Raw genomic sequence first — 19302 nt, forward strand, 5'->3', positions numbered from 1 at the left:
GTTAATACTCGTTGTATGCTCCATTTCTTTGGACATGGAATATTAGGTGAAATAGTACATCAATTTGGTTTTTGCACTATTCATATATCATGGTAAATTTAATTTTTTCACCATTATAAAATAAATAAATGTTATTATATAATGTATTACTAGATTTTTTTTTTGAGGGCAAGCAAGCTAATGCATTTATTAAACAAGGGACAAAGTGTCCGAGAGTACATAAGGAGCAACCATGTCAGGGCAATGGTTAGTCCAAACTTGTTCTACACCAAACGGCATTAGCTTAGCAAGGTGATGGGCTACAGCATTCCCATCCCTTTTGACATGAGACCAAGAAAAACTCATAAAATCACAACTCAAAGACAGAATATCTTCTAATACGCCATCAAAATCCGTAAAAAACACAGCTTCCTTCGAAAGACGGTTCACAAGCACTTGACAATCTGATTCAAGAATGACTTGAGAGTAGCCAAACTTATGTGCGAGCTTGACAGCCAGGAGAAGTGCCTTCCCTTCTGCTATCTCAGGAGGCCACCAGGCTTTGACCCTTCTTGTTGCTGAGAACAACACCCTCCCTTCATAATCTCGAGCTACCACACCCATTCCCACCCATCCATCATCACACAGCGAGGCGTCTGAGTTCACCTTCACCACTCCAGCAGGAGGAGCAGTCCACTTCTTTGGGCTAGATCGAGGCTTGCAAGAAGGAGATGATTAAATCCTCTTGGTGTATGTTCCAAATTCCTCAGCTAATCGGCGAGCTCGAGCAGCCAATATCTCATTCGGAGTTTCAGTGCCAACATGAACCTTGTTGTTCCTCTCTGTCCAGCATACCCACGCAAGGTATGCAGCTCTCTGTTTGATTTTTTCCCCTAGCTGACCCCATCTTACTAGCAGCTCACACACGGTCTCACCTTGTTGTGGTCTGGCAGCAGCACAACCACAGTCATCCCATAAATCCCAAACACGGTTGCACAAAAAAATCGCATGAAACATGCTTTCTTCACCAACCTCACACCATGGGCACGCTGCAGAGTCAAGCAAATGGCGCGATTGCAGTAGCTTCCTGGTGGACAGCGTGTTTGTGCACATTCTCCACAGAAAGTGCTTGACTTTAGGCGAAACTCCCAAGCTCCAAAGCTCCACCCATACTTGATGAAATAGATCAAAATCGCAGCCCTTCCCAAGCATATATGAGGTCTTAGTCGAATAATTTCCATCCTTGGAAAAAGCCCACGTGATCCTATCTTTCGGAGCTCTTAGGCTTAAAGGGATAGCTAAGATACACTTCCTGTCACGTTCATTGAACTTGGCAGAGAGAAGCTCATCATTCCATTCCATCTTTTCAAAATCCACTAGCTCACTCACCATACTCAAACCCTCAACTTCCGGGGTTGTGATAAAACGCCCACTGTCATCGGCTACCCAAGGGTCTTTCCATATATTCACGTTTGCTCCGCACCCAATTCTCCAAATAATTCCTTCTTTTACAAGGGCCTTTGCACTCCAAATGCTCTGCCATGGATAGCTCCCCGACACTCCTAAGTAAGAGTCCAAGAAAGTACTATTCGGATAATATTTCGCCTTCATGACCTTCCCTAAAAGAGAGTCTTCCCGAGAAGTAAGCCTCCAAGCTTGTTTTCCAAGAAGGGCCATGTTGAAGACTTCTAGATCCTTAAAACCCATACCTCCAAAACATTTCGGAGTACACATCACATCCCATGACTTCCAATGAATTTTCCGTTGAGAAGTCGAATTACCCCAAAAAAACCTTGCCATAGCCGACCGAATATCATGAATAACCGAGCTAGGAAATCTGTAAACACCCATAAGATAGGTTGGAATTGCTTGTATCACAGCTTTTAGAAGCACCTCTTTCCCGGCTCTCGAAAGTAACTTCTCCTTCCAACCCTGTAATTTCTTCCATATTCTGTCTAAAATAGCACTAAAAATAGCCTTCTTTGATCTCCCTGCCAATGTAGGAATACCCAAGTATTTACCATGTCGATCCACACGTCTCATATTGAGTATCCCAATCAACTCTTCCTGTTGCTCTACGCTTACCCCTCCACTAAACGACACTTCTGACTTTTCATAGTTAATTTTTTGCCCGGATGCTACTTCATAGCGGTTGAGAACTTCAACTATCACTTCGCATAATATAATTTTGCTCTACTTCATATGTTACTAGATTAGTTATAATGTTTAGTTACATAATATAATTTTGTTACAATTTTTTAATAATAGACAATTAAAGATATCAATGGTCAAAGTTGCATCTCGGCAAATGTGCCGGTCAAACTGATGCAAATAAAAAAAATAGAGGGAATATATTGATAAAAGTTTTCAAACAAAAGAAATAGAACAAGTAATAAAATACGACTGCAAAAGAAAAATGGAGCAATTAAAAAAAATACAATAGGTGAAGTGTATGATATATAAATGTGCCCACGCACATAATCATGTCGTGATTGTTTCATATTGAAGATACATATTTGAATTCTCTTGAATGCACCATTATTTTGATGTATGCCATAAGTTTCTCGTACCAATTATATATATTCTTTTGATTTATGTGACATAAAAACATTGATAGGCTAGACAAGAAGGATGCATAAATCTTTTATGTCCAGGGTTTGTTCAAGTGGCTAAAGATCTGCCTTTGGGTATTGCCGCACGCAAGTACTCTAAGTATGGAGGAACACAATATTCTTGGCATATAACAATTGACAAGGTACAAGGCGATTCAAAACTATTCTTTAATACAATGATATAGATAATCAATTATTCCCTCTGTTTTTTAAAGTTTTTTCAATTTAAAATTTAGACAATATTAACAACTTAGAAGAAATTTTAATTATTTTTCAATATAGATAATCAATTATTCCTGCTCTTTGAGCGCTTTTTCAAAAAAAAAAAAAAAAAAAAAAAAAAAAAAAAAAAAAAAAGTTTCAATATAAATAAAAATTAAAAGTAAAGTCAAATGAGATTTTTTTTTTTTTTTTTTTTTTGAGGAACAAATGAGATCTTATTTGGTTCATCTCAATAAGTGTTTTTACAATATCAAATTTTATATTTTTTTTTACTAATATATAATTAGAGATATATATTCCTGTCAACAAAAAAAATAAAAAACAATAGAGATATACATTAACGATTCAAATGTCCACATACTGCAAATATGTCAAAAGGTTATGGGTCAAGTAAATAGATTTGGAGGAAGTATATAATAGCATTCATTATATATAACTATGTGGTAAAAAAAAATAAAAAATAAAGTCAAAATTGTTAAGTAAATAGTCAACAACCTCAAACTATACCACTTAAAAAATGAATGGGAGTAAATGGTTTAAAAATCTATATTACTCCATACTTTACAATAAAGATTATAGGATCATATTATTCTTGAAATTAATAAATTTGACCTTATCATAACTTGTTTAAACTAGCATTTTTTATTTTTAATTTTTTTTTAGACAGGAAGCATCCTTTTATTCATTTATGTATATTTCAACTAATACTTTACTAATATTCGTGTTTGTATTGTTTTGTGAGGGTATAGCATCATGAAGATAAAAATTATTGGTTATCAATAATTACTAATACCAATACAACAAAAGTAATTGGATATTATCCAGATGAATTATTTTCTTTTCCGGATTATTTTAGCCAAGTTGAATGGGGAGGTGAAATTTCTAATCCCAAACAAAGTTCTCCACCACCTGAGATGGGCAATGGGAAGAAGGTATCGATCCTACAACCCTTTCTATGGAGCATCCGTTATGCATGCTACATACTTCGACGGAAATAATACCAAGGTGTTAGATCCCGAAGACACTCATAAGGTTTGGGATTGCGAAGCATCATATATTGTTAAAGACGCTGGTTGGAAAAATGAAAATTTTGGTCGACTCATGTTATATGGAGGTTATAATGACCCATGATATATAAGAGTTTCCCATATTGTAACCATGTTTTTCTAGAGTTTATGTAAAATCATCAATAATTATATAAAAAGTTCCTTTTTTTTTACATAATTATCTTTTTTCATATATGTGCGATATATTTTTCATACTGATATTCTTATTAGAAAACTTTTAACAAAAACGCACTTACGCACTAACCTTTGTTTCGTTCTCCTAAAATGCACCAACTTTTAATTCTAGTCTGCGAGTAACTTTAGTATACATCCAATGTACGGTAATTTATTGTCATCGAGGGTCACTTTTATCAAATTTAGGGTCACTTTATCAATTGTTATATTTTATGCTTATTGATGATTAAAGATATTATTGATTAAAAATTTGTATTGACATACATGCGAGGAGAATTGGAGCAGGCAATAAGATATGGAGGGAGTAGCATGGTTTTAGGAGTTTCAATCTTTTTACGGGAGTTTTAGGAGAATTTGTGGTTTTAATATTTTTTTTTGAGGGTATTGTGGGAGTAGCATGGTTTTGAGTGATTGTTATATATACCCGGGTGCACGGTACACCCATATATTTTGTTTTCATTTTGATGATTGTTTTTCATTTAATCATCAAATGACGAAAAACAATAACTAATCTTAGGTTAATTTGGTGCATGGAGCACGTGAGTGTATATACAAAATTTCACATGGTTTTAGGAGATTTCTTTTTATGAGAGTTTTAGGAGAATTGATGGCAAAAAATTTAATATTTTTGTGAGGGTATTGTGGGAATAAAGTATATATAGCTATAAAAAGAATTAAGGAATAAAAAAAAAATCATTTTGGAGCACTAAAAAAGGAAATGGAAAAGAATTAGGGGGGTGGAGGGAGTAATGAATTGAATCATGATATGTGGGAGTACCTTTTTAATCGATGTGATTTAATGTTTTTTAATTGATGTAGTATTTTTTAATAGAAAATGATAGACAAGGGTTGTGTATAAAAAGCTAAAAAAAAGAAATATTGAGGATAGTTTAACATTTATCACATCGATATACGTGTGATTTTGTCATAAATTCTCAACTCAATTCTATTTTAGAATATTTATTTAACAATGTATTTATATATAACCCTAAGGACTATACTCCCTCTATTTTTTTTATTTGCATCACTTGGGAATGCACAGAGTTATAGGAGAGTAATATAATATTGTAAGTATGTGAATAAATTAATATAGTAAAAGTAAGATGGAAACCATAAAAGAGAAAATAAGTGAGATGAGATATATATTTTTATTATTTAAGTGAGGACCATGGAAGAGAGAGAAATGATAAAATAATTTGAGTAGGGTTTAAAATAAGAGAGAGAAATGATAAAATATAGTTGTTCCTCCGTCCCTTAATTAAAAGTCTATTTCCCTTTATTACTCACATAATTTTTTGAGGGAAACCAAGCTAGTTTATTAATTTAGGGACAACTTGTCCATGAGTACATAAGGAGAAACTTCATTCGGACAACATCCATCCCATACTTGTTCTAGATCATAAGGAACTAGCTTAGCTAAGTGGTGAGCTACAAAATTACCCTCCCTTTTCACATGACACCAAGAAACAGACACAAAATTCGTACTTAAAGCGAGTAGATCATTCAAAACTGAGTCCACATCCGTGAGGTACACAACTCCTTTGGATAGGCGATCAATAAGGAGCTTGCAATCTGACTCGAACAACACATCAGCTAGGCCAAATCTTCTCCCCAGTTTCATAGCCCAGCTGAGAGCCTTCGCTTCTGCAATCTCAGGTTCCCAGTAGGCTCGAACACGCTTGGTTGCAGAAAACAGAACATTCCCCTGATCGTCCCTCGCAACAACCCCCAGCCCCACCCATCCTTCGTCAGATAGTGAAGCATCTGCATTCACCTTGCAGACTCCATCAGGGGGTGCAACCCATTTCTTCGGGCTGCTCTGGTTGCTGGTTTTTGCTGCACCATAAATTCGTTTTCCATACAAGCCTTGCTCTTCAATTTGCCTATACACTCGTGCTAATGTGATGGCATCAGGTATGTCTTGGTTAGCAAAAATCTTCTTATTACGAGCATGTCAAATGTTCCAAGCCAAGATTGCACTCTTTTGATAGAGGCGTGTGCTTGAGGCCTTCCACGAAGCTAGCAAGTCACACATAGAGCTTCTGTCCATTCCTTGCAGTAGCCCCTCACATCCTACTTCTTCCCACAATCCTCGAACTCGCACACAATCAAACAAGGAGTGTTGTAGAGTCTCTTCTTCATTGCACCCCCAAGGGCAAGCAGCATTGTCGATCATATGTCTGGTTTGGAGAAGCTTTCTGACTGGCAAAGTATTAGTGCAGCACCTCCAAAGAAAGTGACGGACTTTAGGAGTGGCATCTAATCCCCATATATCAACAAATGTCTGGTGAAATAAGTCAAGGTTGCAACCTTTGCCTAGCAAATACGCGGTTTTCACCGAGTACTCCCCAACTTTTGAAAAAGCCCAGGTGATTTCATCTTTAAGATTTTGTTCGCTAATGGGTATAGCAAGTATACACTTAGCATCTCTCTCATTGAAAATGCTCTCAATCACCTCCACATTCCACTCGTTGCTGCTGGGAACAATCAGATCCCCAATCTTCTTGACTTCCTCACACTCCGGGCTCATCACAAATCTGCCATCACCATCAGCAAGCCATGGCTCATGCCAAAGATCGATGCTTGCACCATCACCTACTCTCCATATGTAACCCTCCAGAATAAGAGCCTTGGAGCTCCACACACTCCTCCACGAATAGCTGCCATTAAGCCCCAAATTAGCCCAAGAAAAGAGCGGTTAGGGTAATACTTGGCTTGCATTACTCTACTTAGCAGGGAATCCGGCTTGCGGACTAACCTCCATGCTTGCCTTCCCAAAAGAGCATCATTGAAGACTGACAAATCTTTGAAGCCCATCCCACCAAGACATTTTGGTGCACACATATCTTCCCAATTCTTCCAGTGCACTTTTCTTTCAGAACTTTTTTGCCCCCACCAAAATCGTGCCATTGCAGACTTCAAGTTCTGAATGACAATAGCCGGAAACTTATACACACCCATCAAATAGGTCGGGATTGCTTGGATTACTGCTTTCAAAAGAATTTCTTTCCCAGCACGAGACAAAAATTTTTCCTTCCAACCCTGCAACTTCTTCCAAACTCTATCAAGAAGAGCCCCAAAAATAGCCTTTTTTTACCGCCCCACTATGGTGGGAATAGCCAAATACTTCTCATGTTTGTCAACCAGCCGCATATTCAAAAGGTTCATCAACTCCTCCCTTTGCTCAACACTTTCCCCTCTGCTAAAAGAGACTTCCGACTTTTCATAATTAATTTTCTGTCCGGATGCATTTTCGTACTGGTTGAGAATATCAACAATAATTTTGCATTCCTGTCGGTTAGCTCTAGCAAACAAAAGGTTGTCATCTGCAAAGAGAAGGTGAGAGATTGCAGGACCATGACGGCTAGCATTCTGTAACATTCTGTAACATTCTGGAGAAAGCATCAGCAACTAAAATAAAAAGATAAGGTGAGAGAGGATAGACTTCTAATTAATAAAGAGAAATAGGCTTCTAATTAAAGGACAAATGGAATATAGACTATAAAATTACCAAATATAGAAATGATGTGTTTAAAAAAAAAAACACCCATAAAAGGAAAATGATGAAAATTAAAAAAAAACGGAGAGAGTATATATCATTATCATATACTACCTCCGTTTTTTTTAGTTGACACGTTTTGACTTTAGCACTATTCACACACTCCCCTCTGACCATGTTTTGTGCTTTTACGTAATGAAAAATATAGTCATGTGGGATCTTGTTAGATTCGTTACGATAAATATTTTCAAAATATCAACTTTTTATAATTTTTGCTTATCGGTAATTAAATATGTGAATGGTTGAAGTTGTACGTTAACAAACGTGACTAAAAAAACATGTCAACTAAAAAGAAACGGAAGAAGTATATATTTATTTATTTTTTTACATTTAACCATAATTTAATGTCATTAATAATTCCTCAAATTCAACGTCATTAATTCTAAGTTTTTGGTAATGTTTCTCCAAAGTCAATCAAATAACAAAATTAACATTGGTTACTATGACAACACGTGACAAGATAGTCTAGCTAGTCAACAATTCAACACATACTCCCTCTGTTTCAAAATGATGTTCTTGTTTTGAATCGATGCAGATTTTTGCCCATCTTTGACCGCAAATATCTTTAATTTCACACCAACAAAAATTATAAAAGTTATATATTAATAATCTACTCACCAAGACAAATCAAATTATATCCTAAATGACTATACTTGTTCTTATATATTAAGAGAAATTTAGAAGATTCTTTTTTTTTTTTTAAAAAAAAAGTCAAAAATTACAAACAGGAACATCATTGTGGAATGGAAAGAGTAATAAATATATTCATGATATGTTACCATGTTAATTAGTATGATTAGTCAACACATAATAAATATATCATGATATGTTACCATGTTAATTAGTGTGATTAGTCAACACATAATATGTGTTACCATGTTAATTAGTGTGATTAGTAAACACATGATAAATATATTATGATATGTTACCATGTTAATTAGTGTGATTAGTCAACACATAATAATAAATATATCATGATATGTTACCATGTTAATTAGTGTGATTTAATATCTGCATTTATTTATCTATTTATTTACAAATAAGCATGATTTATTGTCATCAATACTTCCTCAAAAAAAAATGTCATTAATTCTACTCCATCCGTCCCTTATGGGAAATTTTCACGGGAATCAATAAACATAAATAAAAGTAGTAAAAGTATATTGAAAAGGTAAATTTACATTGGTTATGCAAAAAAGTAGAGAGATAAAATATTAAAAGTACATGTAAAAGCAAAATTTACATGGGGAAGTTAAATTTGCACAAGTATTGTTGCAAATTGGAGGGAATTTTGATAAAAATTGAAATGGTTTTGAAAAAAAAATGAGACTATCATTTTATGACTTAAAATTAATCATAAGAGACTATCAATAAGGAACGGAGGGGATAATTTTTTTGGTAATGTTCTCTTAAGTCAATCAAATAAAAAAATTTACATTGGTTACTATGATAAGTTGACAACATGTGACAAGATAGTCTAGCTAGTCAACACATATTAAATATATTCATGATATGTTACCATATTAATTAGTGTGATTTAATATCAATAATTCTAACTTTTTTTGGTAATGTTTCTCCTAAGCCAATCAACGATAATGCTCTTGATTTCTTTACTAATTTTGTGATCTTATGTATACTTATATATAATTGATATCTTACTTCTCTACTATAGCACCATAACTCATTTCTAGGACAACAATAGTTAGTGGTGGAGTTAGGAAGAATGGCTTCTACAACATCAGTTTTAGTGATTTTCTCTTTATTAGTTTTGTGTGGATTATGCGGCACAACATTCTCTAACCAACAAGAAGTGGAGAAGACTATCAAGGTAATTTAGATTGAATTCAGTTTCTTCCATTCCATAGTTCTCTTTATGCCTTTATGTAACTAAAACTAATTTGTTCTTCGCTTCTTTTTCTCCAATAGACAAAACATGGTGTTTATGATTGCGTAGACTTTTATAAACAACCGGCGTTTAATCATCCATTGCTCAAGAATCATGCATATAAGGCAAGTTATTTTGTTGTATGAATATAGTGCATATGAACATATTATACTTTTAAAGATTATATTTAAACTATTATTATTATTCCATTATTTATTTGGTTAAATTAATAAAACCTCCATTCTATAAAAGTTTTCACGGTTTGACATTTTGCGCTATTAATGAAACGATTAGTATCCCTAATTATCGGTATTGTGAAATTATTTTTAAAAATAGATATAAATATAATATACATTGAGATGATTCAAACAATATCTCACATGACTATATTTTATCACTTGCAGCTATAAATCAGAAAAGTTAATTAAAGTGAAATTTGTGAATAGTACAAAAGTCAAATGGTGTCGACTAAAATAACAGAGGAAGCTTTACATTATGTTTGGATTAGGGGTGAGCAAAACGGGTGCCGGGTCAAATTTTTAGGAACTGGACCCGGAATTGGTTGATACCGGGTCCTAAAATTTGGAATTGGAATTGGAACCACTTCAACCGGGTCCTAAACTTTAGGAATTGGAATCGGAACCGCTGGGTATTGGGTCCGGTTCCGAGTACCCACTTATGTACATAATTATTAAATTTTAATACAAATTTAATACTTATTTTGATCCATTTTCATTTTTAACGTTTAATACTTATATTTATATATGCATGAAACTATTTTATTTAGGTTACATATTAATAATATGTTATTTTATTTTACTAACTAAATACATTTAACATATTTTTTTTTAAGTCAAAAATATATTTAGTTTAATATATATTGGGTAATCAGGTATCCAACCGGTTCCGGGACCAAAAAATTGAGAATTGGAATTGGAACCGGTTGCAACCAGTTCCTAAATTTATTACCCGGAATTGGAACCACCGGGTCCAATTCTAAATCCGGATCCACCGGTTCCAGTTCCAATTCCGAGTACCTTGAATTTTTGCTCACCCCTAATTTGGATAATAATAATAGAGAAGAGAAAGGAAAGGTGAGGAGAAAGAGGGAAGGAAAAAGGGAGGGGAGGGGAGGGGAGGGAGAAGGTGACTTTAATTTTCATTTTGCTTTTAAATCTCGATCCCAACAATAAAAGAATTTGGTTTATTAAAAGGAAAAAAAAATGGATCCTTTAAATTTCTTCTCCTTCCCTCCTTATTTTAGATATCCAAACAAAGGATAATGCATATCTCCTTTTCTCTTCTCTTCCTTTTCCTCTATATCCTTCTATCAGGCCCGACCCTTAGCCGGTGCACGATGAGCGGTGGCACAGAGCCCAACTTTGTTTGGGGGCCTCAAGATAACTATTTTTATATAATATTTACAGCGAATAGATTTGGTTCAGTGGTGTAAGGAGCTTTTCCACTTAGAGTAGGTTGTGAGTTCGAATTTCAATACAACCTGCATTTATTTTTTATATTAGAGTATTGTATCTAAATATTGCATGAGAATTGATCTAAATTTTACGTATGTGCAGATACCGAACTTGGAAAAACTTCAAGAACAAAAAGGTGATGACGACATAAAACTCAAAGATGGTGGTTGCCCTTTTAAAACCGTTCCCATCCTAAGAACCAATCTGAATTCCAGCGTCTTTGACATTAATCAACTTGAATCACCTGATAAACATTGTGTAAGTTTATTTGTTAATTGTTTGGTGTATCTATTATATAATTATAGAGATTTTTCCCCAACTTTTATCCACAGCACTCTAAAACTCTGATTCTCAAAATCTTTGCACTTTTTTTTTAAAAAATAACTTCCACCTTTAAAAAAAAAAAAAAAAAAAAAAAAAAAAACTAGTTTTTGAGCCCGGGCGATGTCCCGGGTTATTACATAGGGTTGATCATTAATATACATTGTAATTTATAACTCAATTTTTTTGTAATTAAATTTATTGTTCATATTGAATTGTCATTTGTTACATATTAATATTTTGTATTCAAAAAAATACATAAAAAATAACTTAGCTTGGTGGTAAAACACTTAATTTTAAATTTAGAGGTTGTGTTAGTCAGTGTTGTAGGGGTTACTCGGTAGTGTTTTAGAGATTACTTTATTATTTTACAAGCGGTTACATGGTGTGATCAGCCGCACACAAGACGAGCTGCACTTCTATATATTTTTTTTAAAAAAAACAACACTAATTACTTTAAAAAAAATTAAAAAAAAAAAAAAAAAAAAAACCACCCATAACTACCTATTAAAATTATTCAAAGATTTGTTTAAAAAAAATAAAAAAAAAAAAAGAAGATATTCAAAGATTATTTTTTGTCGCAAATTCACAACAAATATATTTATACTTTGTGCTTTAGCACGGTACGTTCTAGTCATGAAAATTTTATATTTGTCAATTAAAATATTTATTCATTAAATACTCCATCCTCGGTATAACTTTCTTTGAAAGGCAATTCATTTGCGCCACTTACGTAGTTACGTGTATTTGTGCAATGACATTCTAATTTCATTTAGAAATAAGTGTATTTAATATAACAGTTCAAGATGATGAAGCTAACCAAAAGTACTCTTTTTTTTTTAAGATTGCTACGTTTGGTGATTTATGCGGTTATGAAGGAAAACAAGATAGATTGTGGAAAGTTATTTGTCATATATATCAATTATTATTGCAAATAGAATTATTTGTGCTGAGACTAGGTCATATTTTTATAAATAGGAATATATAATTAGGCCTGTACAAAATTATCCGAGAATCCGATAATCCGATCCGCAACCGATCCGAATTTTTGGATATTCGATCCGAGTTTTCATTTCGGATCGGATATCCGATCCGAAAAAGCGGATATCGGATGCGGATTTGGATATTAATTTTCATAATTTCGGATATCCGATATCTGAAAGATATCCGAAATATAAAGCCTAAAATAGTGAAATATATATAAAATATTTTAAATTGTTCATATAAAACTAACCCTGTATTATTAACTTATTGTAATATTCTTAATATATTTGATGATAATATTAATTGCAAAATGACTACTATTTTTGTTAAAACATTTTGTACAACTTAGCGATAAAAAAACGGTAAAATTAGTTAAATTTAGAAAGTAATCATAACAATTTTACTTAATATTGGATAATGGATAACCGAAGTATCCGATCTGAAAATTTTGGATATCCGAATATCGGATATCCGAATTTTTCAAATCGGATTTGGATATCAATTTTTGATATCCGAAATCACATCACGGATCGGATATCCGATCCGTGAACAAGCCTATATATAATTGCTTTTGGAGTAAATAAATATTTTTATAAATGAGAATATTTTATATATAAAAAAAAATAAAAAATTTGTGCAATGATATGACATATGCATAATTAATTGTATTTAAGATAACAAGATGATAAAACTAAACATGGGTAGTGATTGCTAATAATTGGTACAGGATGCTATAGTTCATACAAATAACTTGGACAGGAAATTTTTGGGAGTTGCTGGGGTACTCTCAATTTATAAACCTGTTGTACAATCCAATCAATGGTCTACAGCGCGAATTAAGCTTTTAAATGGTGACGATAGCTTTGAGGCCGGATGGATGGTAAGATAAGAATTTAAATTAGGATTTTCAGTTCTTTATATTGTCTTAAATCACATAGAATTAACAAACCACAAATTTTTGTATGCGGCTGGCCACATGGTGCGGCAGGGGTTACTTGTATGGTGTTACTATAGGTGTTACTTGTTTCTGGGATTACTTGTATGGGTGTTACTGGTTTAGTCAGGGATTATTTGTAGGTGTTACCTGTATTCTGGGGTTACTTGTATGGGTGTTACTAGTTTTGGTCAAGAGTTACTTGTATTGGTGTTACTAGTTTTGGTTAGGGGTTACTTGTAGGGTGTTATTGGTTTGGTACGAGATTTTGGTCTGGGGTTACTCAACCCATTCAAGTGTTCCATACAAGTAACCCCAGAATACAAGTAACTTTCTACAAGTAACACCTATAAGTAACTCCAGAAACAAGTAACCCAGAATACAATTTTTTTTTCAAGAGTTACTTGTACGATGTTACTGGTTTTGGTCATGGGTTACTTGTAGGGTGTTACTAATTTTGGTCGGGGTTACTTGTAGGGTGTTACTGGTTTGGTATAGGGCATACGTACAAGCAACCCTTGAACAAGTAACCTTAAATAAGTAACTCATACAAGTAACCCATGCATACAAGTAACCCTTAAATAAGCTAGTAACTCATATAAGTAACCCTTGAATAATTAATCATACAAGTAACTCTTGAATTAACTCATACAAGTAACCCCGGAATAAGTAATCCATACAAGTAACCCCTTAAAAAAAAACAAGTAACCCCTAAAAAATACAAGTAATCAGTAACTCATGAAAAAAATAAAACAAGTAACCCCTAAATGATACAAGTAACCCCTGAATAAGTAATCCATACAAGTAACTCTTGAAAAAAAAAATATAAGTAACCCCTAAATAAGTAATCATACAAGTAACTCCTGAAAAAAAAATACAAGTAACACCTAAAAAATACAAGTAACCCTGACAATACCAGTAACTCCCATTATTTTTGCTGACTTAGCAGTAGGCCACACCATGTGGCCTGCTGCACCAAAAAGACACTGTTAACAAACTTATTTTGGGTGGTCAATTTCAGGTAAATCCTACGATATCCGAGGATAATGAAGCACATTTGTATGCAAGTTTCGCTGTAAGCATTTTTATCAATTATTATTATTATAGGTTTAAAGTTTTTTATACATTTAGGGCCTGTTCTCTTACGTTGAAATTCAGTTCAGTTCAGTTCAGTTCAGTTTAGCTGAGTTCAGTTCAGTTCAGCTCAATTCAGTTCAGTTCAGTTCAGTTCAGTTCAGCTCCTAATTTCCTTCTCTTATAAAATATTCATTTCAGTTCAGTTCAGTTCAGTTCAGTTCAGTTCAGCTGAGTTCAGTCAATGAGAACAGGCCCATAATAGTGTAATATGAGTAGTTATGGATAAATACCAAGTACATATTAGTAAAAAAAATTGGAGGAACCAAGACTTCAGAAAATCTTGCGTGAACCTGGTCCACAATAATATTATTGTGGATCTAAGGTTTATACACACGTAACTGACATTATATTCAATATAGTGACCCCTAGTTTTAATATAGTAACCTTATTTTTAATATAGTAACCTTTTTTTAAAATTTGTGTGACCTTTAATGTTATTATGAAGTTAATGTACCACACTATGTTGAATAGTGGCCTAATTTTTACATAATGATCTTTATTATTCATATAATCATATTGACCATTATACTAAAAATTTCATTAAAAAATTAACCTCTTATAGCTTTTATAATGTCATACTAACTTTTATTTCAACATAATAACCTTTGTTTTAATATAGTGACCTTTATTTTTTATTAATAAAACAATCATATTATCTCTAATGTTGGTGGTCCACAATAAATTAATGTGAACCAGATTCATTTAAGAATTTGTACCAAGACTTATCTCTTTAATACTCCACATAATTTCTTACATATACTAGATGTACTATCCATACCAATAAAATGCATTTTTTTTAATTCCATATGCTAAAATACTCTACGGCCAGCGTGTCTGGCTTGAAGTAATTTTAGGATGGGTGAACTAATCAAGAGTGAGGATCTCATCTACCTAATCCGTTTTTTTATTATTGCACCATATGGGTTGGGTAAAAATATTTTAGTAATGGAAAAAAGTAAGAGAGAGAGAAAGGTAAAAATATAAAATTGCCCATTTGACATATTGATAAACTAAAAAGTTAGTGTGAAAAAACAAGGGTATGTTAGGTATTTGTAGTGTGAACACAAATAATTTTTTTCCTAAAGAGAAAATGGTGCAATTTTTGTAAAACTTTCTAAAAAAGCAAGGGGTGCAATAATAAAAGAACGGAGGAAGTATATATTTGTCCATGCCCACATAATCATGATTTGCGTGTGCATTTTAGCAAAAATACTGTACGAAGTATTAAATTCTTGAATTCTCTTAGATGCACCATTATCTTGATATATACCATTAAATTCTTATAATCCCGCTAATTTCTTCTAATTTACTCACTTTTCTTATTTAATAAGGAGTATTTCTTTTAATGTACTCATTTGTAAGTGTTGTAACAAATTTAAGAAATTAGACCCACCACTTTTATTACTACATAAAAAAAAAAAAAAAAAAAAATTAAAAAATTATATATCACTTTTCTCTCCTATAACTCAACGTATTTCTTGGTTTAGTAAAAATGTAGATTTGTAAATTGAAAAGTAACATAGGGATATGTACTAATATTCTAATATTATTGTATTGAAAAAAATAACTTTAATAGGCCGGGGGAAAAGGATGCATAAATCTTCAATTCTCAGGTTTTGTTCAAGTGGCTAAAGACATGCCTTTGGGTATAGTCCCAAGCAAGTACTCTGAATATGGAGGACAACAACGGGCTTGGGGTTTATCAATTGTCAGTTATAAGTCCGCAACTAATGTTTATTTATTTATTTATTTATAATGACTATTATTAAGCTTAGTCATGCCCCACCATTAATTACATGCAATTAACAATTATACACTCAATCTCCGATCCCCCCCCCCCCCCCCCAAAAAAAAAAAAAAAAAAAAAACAATTATACACTCAATTGATGACCATATCCTTTTTAAAAAATAAAAATAGAAAAAATATTAATCATATGGTCATTTATTACATTTTGATATTTTATTTTTAAAAAAAAAACGAAAAAAAGACATAACTACGTAGTTATTCATCTGATGTTAGAGGTAAAAAAAAATGCATCTAATGTTAGAATTTGAGGTTGCATATTCAATATCTTGTATAGAATATATTCATAATTTTTTACATTTTGATAATTTGATTGCAACAAATAACATGAAATTATAAAAGCTTATTAACTAGTAATACTTCTAGTGTTAAGATTAAAGGTTGTATTATTTCAAAAAAAAAATTAAAAAAAAAAATTAAATAAAAATTAAAAGTTGCATGTTCAAATTTTGTATAAACTAGTTTTATAAATTTGAAAGTAAGTTGATACATAGAATAGATGAATGAATCTTTTACATAGTTCAAGAGTTGTTTTTTGTAATTTCTCACCAAATTCTTCCAAAAGTCTAATCCTACAATTTTGTGCACTCCTCCTTTTTTTTTTTTTTTTTTTGGGAAGTTATTAGGGGCTTTGGTTACATATTAAGCTACTTTTAATGTATTATAAACTAGCTTTTAAATCTCAATTGATGCATCGAGTTACAACATTAATTTTTTGATTGAAATTCTTATTTATACTACTTTGGTAGAATAAGAGCCTATTCTCTTACGCTGAAATTCAGTTCAGCTCAGTTCAGTTCAGCTCTTAATTTCCTTCTCTTATAAATTATTTAGTTCATCTCAGTTCAGTTCAGTTCAACTGAGTTCAATCAATGAGAACAGGCCCTAACATGTATAAATTCAAATGTATTTAATTTTGGTATAATAACATGTATAAATTCAAATGTACAAATTTATACAATCCATACTTGTAAAAAGAATTTTTTCAAGACCTGCCACATCGCGTAACATACCCGGCCCATTCTTACTAATATTCATGTGTATATTGTTTTGTGAGCGTGTAGCATGAAGATGATGGAAATTGGTGGTTATCATTTACTCGTACAAAAGATGACATTGGAAAAGATGATATTGGATACTGGCCCAAAGAATTATTTACTTCACTGAAAGAATTTTCCAATCAAGTTGAATGGGGAGGTGAGATTTTTAATCCCGAACTTAGTAGTCCTCCTCCTGAGATGGGCAGTGGGAGGAGGGCAATCTATAATGCTCGATATACAGCAGCAGTATTTAATGCTACATACGTCAATGAAAGTTATGAGAATGTGGTAGACCCCGAAAATACGCATAAGGTTTGGGAATGTGAAGAATCATATACTGTTAAAGATGGTGGTTTTACATCAGAATATTTAGGCCGAGTGATATATTATGGAGGCCCAAATAATCCTTTGATGTTATAGTGATTTTGTAAATTTTATTATTTATCAATAAAGAGTTTTAGTTTTTCATTATAGTTGGTCTTGCTAAAGCTTACATACTCTAATCATCATGTTTCAACAATTGGGTTTTTATTATTTTCTTCAACAACTTTTTTTTTATACTACTCCCTCCGCCCTTTTATTACATACCTATTTTTTATTTTGTACGGGAATTAAGAAAGTTAAAGATTTCTTAAAATTAATAAGCATGTGGGGTTAGAGAGAGATAAAGAGAAAGAAAAAAGTGGTTGAGAATTAGGAGAAAAAAAAATATTGGGAATTGATGTCAAAGTACAAAATAGAAAAAGAAAAAAGATGACAAATCATCAAAAAGAGAATAAAGTACAATCTATAAATAGAAATAGACACTTAATTTTGAACACCCAAAAAAGAATCACATGCATATAATAAAAGGACGGAGGGAGTATCGTATAGTTGGTCTTACTAAAGCTTACGTACTCTTATCATTATAGTTGTCTTACTGAACTTAACTTATTTTTGCTAAACTAAAATTATTTATACATACTGAACTAAAATTTTCTTTACTGAATATTTTTTTTTAAGGTGAAGTGAACAGGAAATAATTACATGGATCGGAGAAGCAAAGAGCATATGAACAATATTTTATCACTTTTCATTGTTGTAAAAATTAGTAATAAAAAAAATGAAATTGATAAATTATTAGAAAAAATACAAGTATATACTCGTATTAAATAAAACACAATTTTTTATATGTGGTTGGCCACATCGTGTGGCCGGGGTTACTCAAGTTATTCGGTTAGAGGTTACTCGAGTTACTCGATTAGGGGTTACTCGAGGGGTTACTCGGTCATGGGTTCGGTCAAGTTTTACTCGATCAGGGGTTATTTGAGGGGTTTGGTTTGGGGTTACTCGATGAGGAGTTACTTAAAGGGTTCGATCAAAGGTTATTCGAGGGATTATTTGAGGGGTTACTCGGTTAGGAGTAACTCGAATAACCCCTGACTAGGTAACTTGAGTAACCCAGTCACAAAAAAAAAAAAATCCCCTTAACAATGGATTTATAATTTAAAAAGGAAAGTTAGCTAAATGATAGTCAACGAATGTACGGTAATTGTCTTGTTTCAAAAAAAGTGTACGGTAATCGTGTGATCATAATTTTAAAAGAAGAAAGTGCGATTTTTATCTTTATTATACACACAAAGGGTGGTAGAATTTGTTACATACACCACACCCAGCCACCCGGGTGTACCGTACAACCTTATATTAGTCCTTTCTCTTCATTTGATGATAAAATGAAAAATAATCATCAAAAAAAATAAATATTTATAAGTGTATGGTACACCCGAGTGTATATAACAACCTTTCAAAGGATGGGAAAAAGTAAAAAAGTTGGTGTTCAAAATAAACTACCGATAATACCCCTCCTTCTCCGATGTTTAATTTAAAATAATTTAGGCAATAAAAGAATCAATTATTTATATCTAAAAAAAATATTTAAAACTTAAAAAAAAAAAAAAATCTTTTTTGGATGATGTAATTACATAGTGTTAATTTTGAATTTCTTTTTTTTTTCATTTTTTCTCCTAATTGATTGAAATGTATGAAAAACTTAGCATGCATTGTGTGCAAATAGATTACTATTGTAGTTTATTATAGAAAATAACTAGTTTAGTTCCGTGCGTTGCACGG

The 19302-nt window shown here is 32.5% G+C and overlaps 2 protein-coding genes across 2 annotated transcripts; one reads left to right on the top strand and one right to left on the bottom strand.

The window, feature by feature from the left end:
- Nucleotides 1–189: 189 nt before the first annotated feature.
- On the bottom strand, nt 190–603 carry LOC145566226 (uncharacterized). Its single transcript, XM_081625707.1, has one exon. The coding sequence runs from the start codon at nt 601–603 to the stop codon at nt 190–192; it is 414 nt and encodes a 137-aa protein (XP_081481833.1).
- Nucleotides 604–9336: 8733 nt separating this feature from the next.
- LOC145566227 (protein neprosin-like) lies at nt 9337–17613 on the top strand. The gene is made up of 7 exons (XM_081625708.1): nt 9337–9441; nt 9540–9623; nt 11076–11231; nt 13006–13158; nt 14234–14287; nt 15926–16057; nt 17218–17613. Exons 1-7 carry the CDS (start codon nt 9337–9339, stop codon nt 17611–17613), a joined length of 1080 nt encoding a protein of 359 aa, XP_081481834.1.
- Nucleotides 17614–19302: the final 1689 nt, after the last annotated feature.

The sequence above is a fragment of the Chenopodium album genome, chromosome 11 (genome assembly GCF_948465745.1).
Source record: "Chenopodium album chromosome 11, dcCheAlbu1.1, whole genome shotgun sequence".
Lineage (NCBI taxonomy): Eukaryota > Viridiplantae > Streptophyta > Magnoliopsida > Caryophyllales > Amaranthaceae > Chenopodium > Chenopodium album.

Excerpts from the sequence above, each read along its gene's own strand:
- LOC145566227 (XM_081625708.1), top strand. The coding sequence starts at position 9,337 with ATGGCTTCTACAACATCAGTTTTAGTGATTTTCTCTTTATTAGTTTTG. Across the intron at positions 9,442-9,539 it reads AAGTGGAGAAGACTATCAAG|ACAAAACATGGTGTTTATGA; the intron begins GTAATTTAGATT and ends TTTCTCCAATAG. Across the intron at positions 9,624-11,075 it reads TCAAGAATCATGCATATAAG|ATACCGAACTTGGAAAAACT; the intron begins GCAAGTTATTTT and ends ACGTATGTGCAG.
- LOC145566226 (XM_081625707.1), bottom strand. The coding sequence starts at position 603 with ATGGGTGTGGTAGCTCGAGATTATGAAGGGAGGGTGTTGTTCTCAGCA.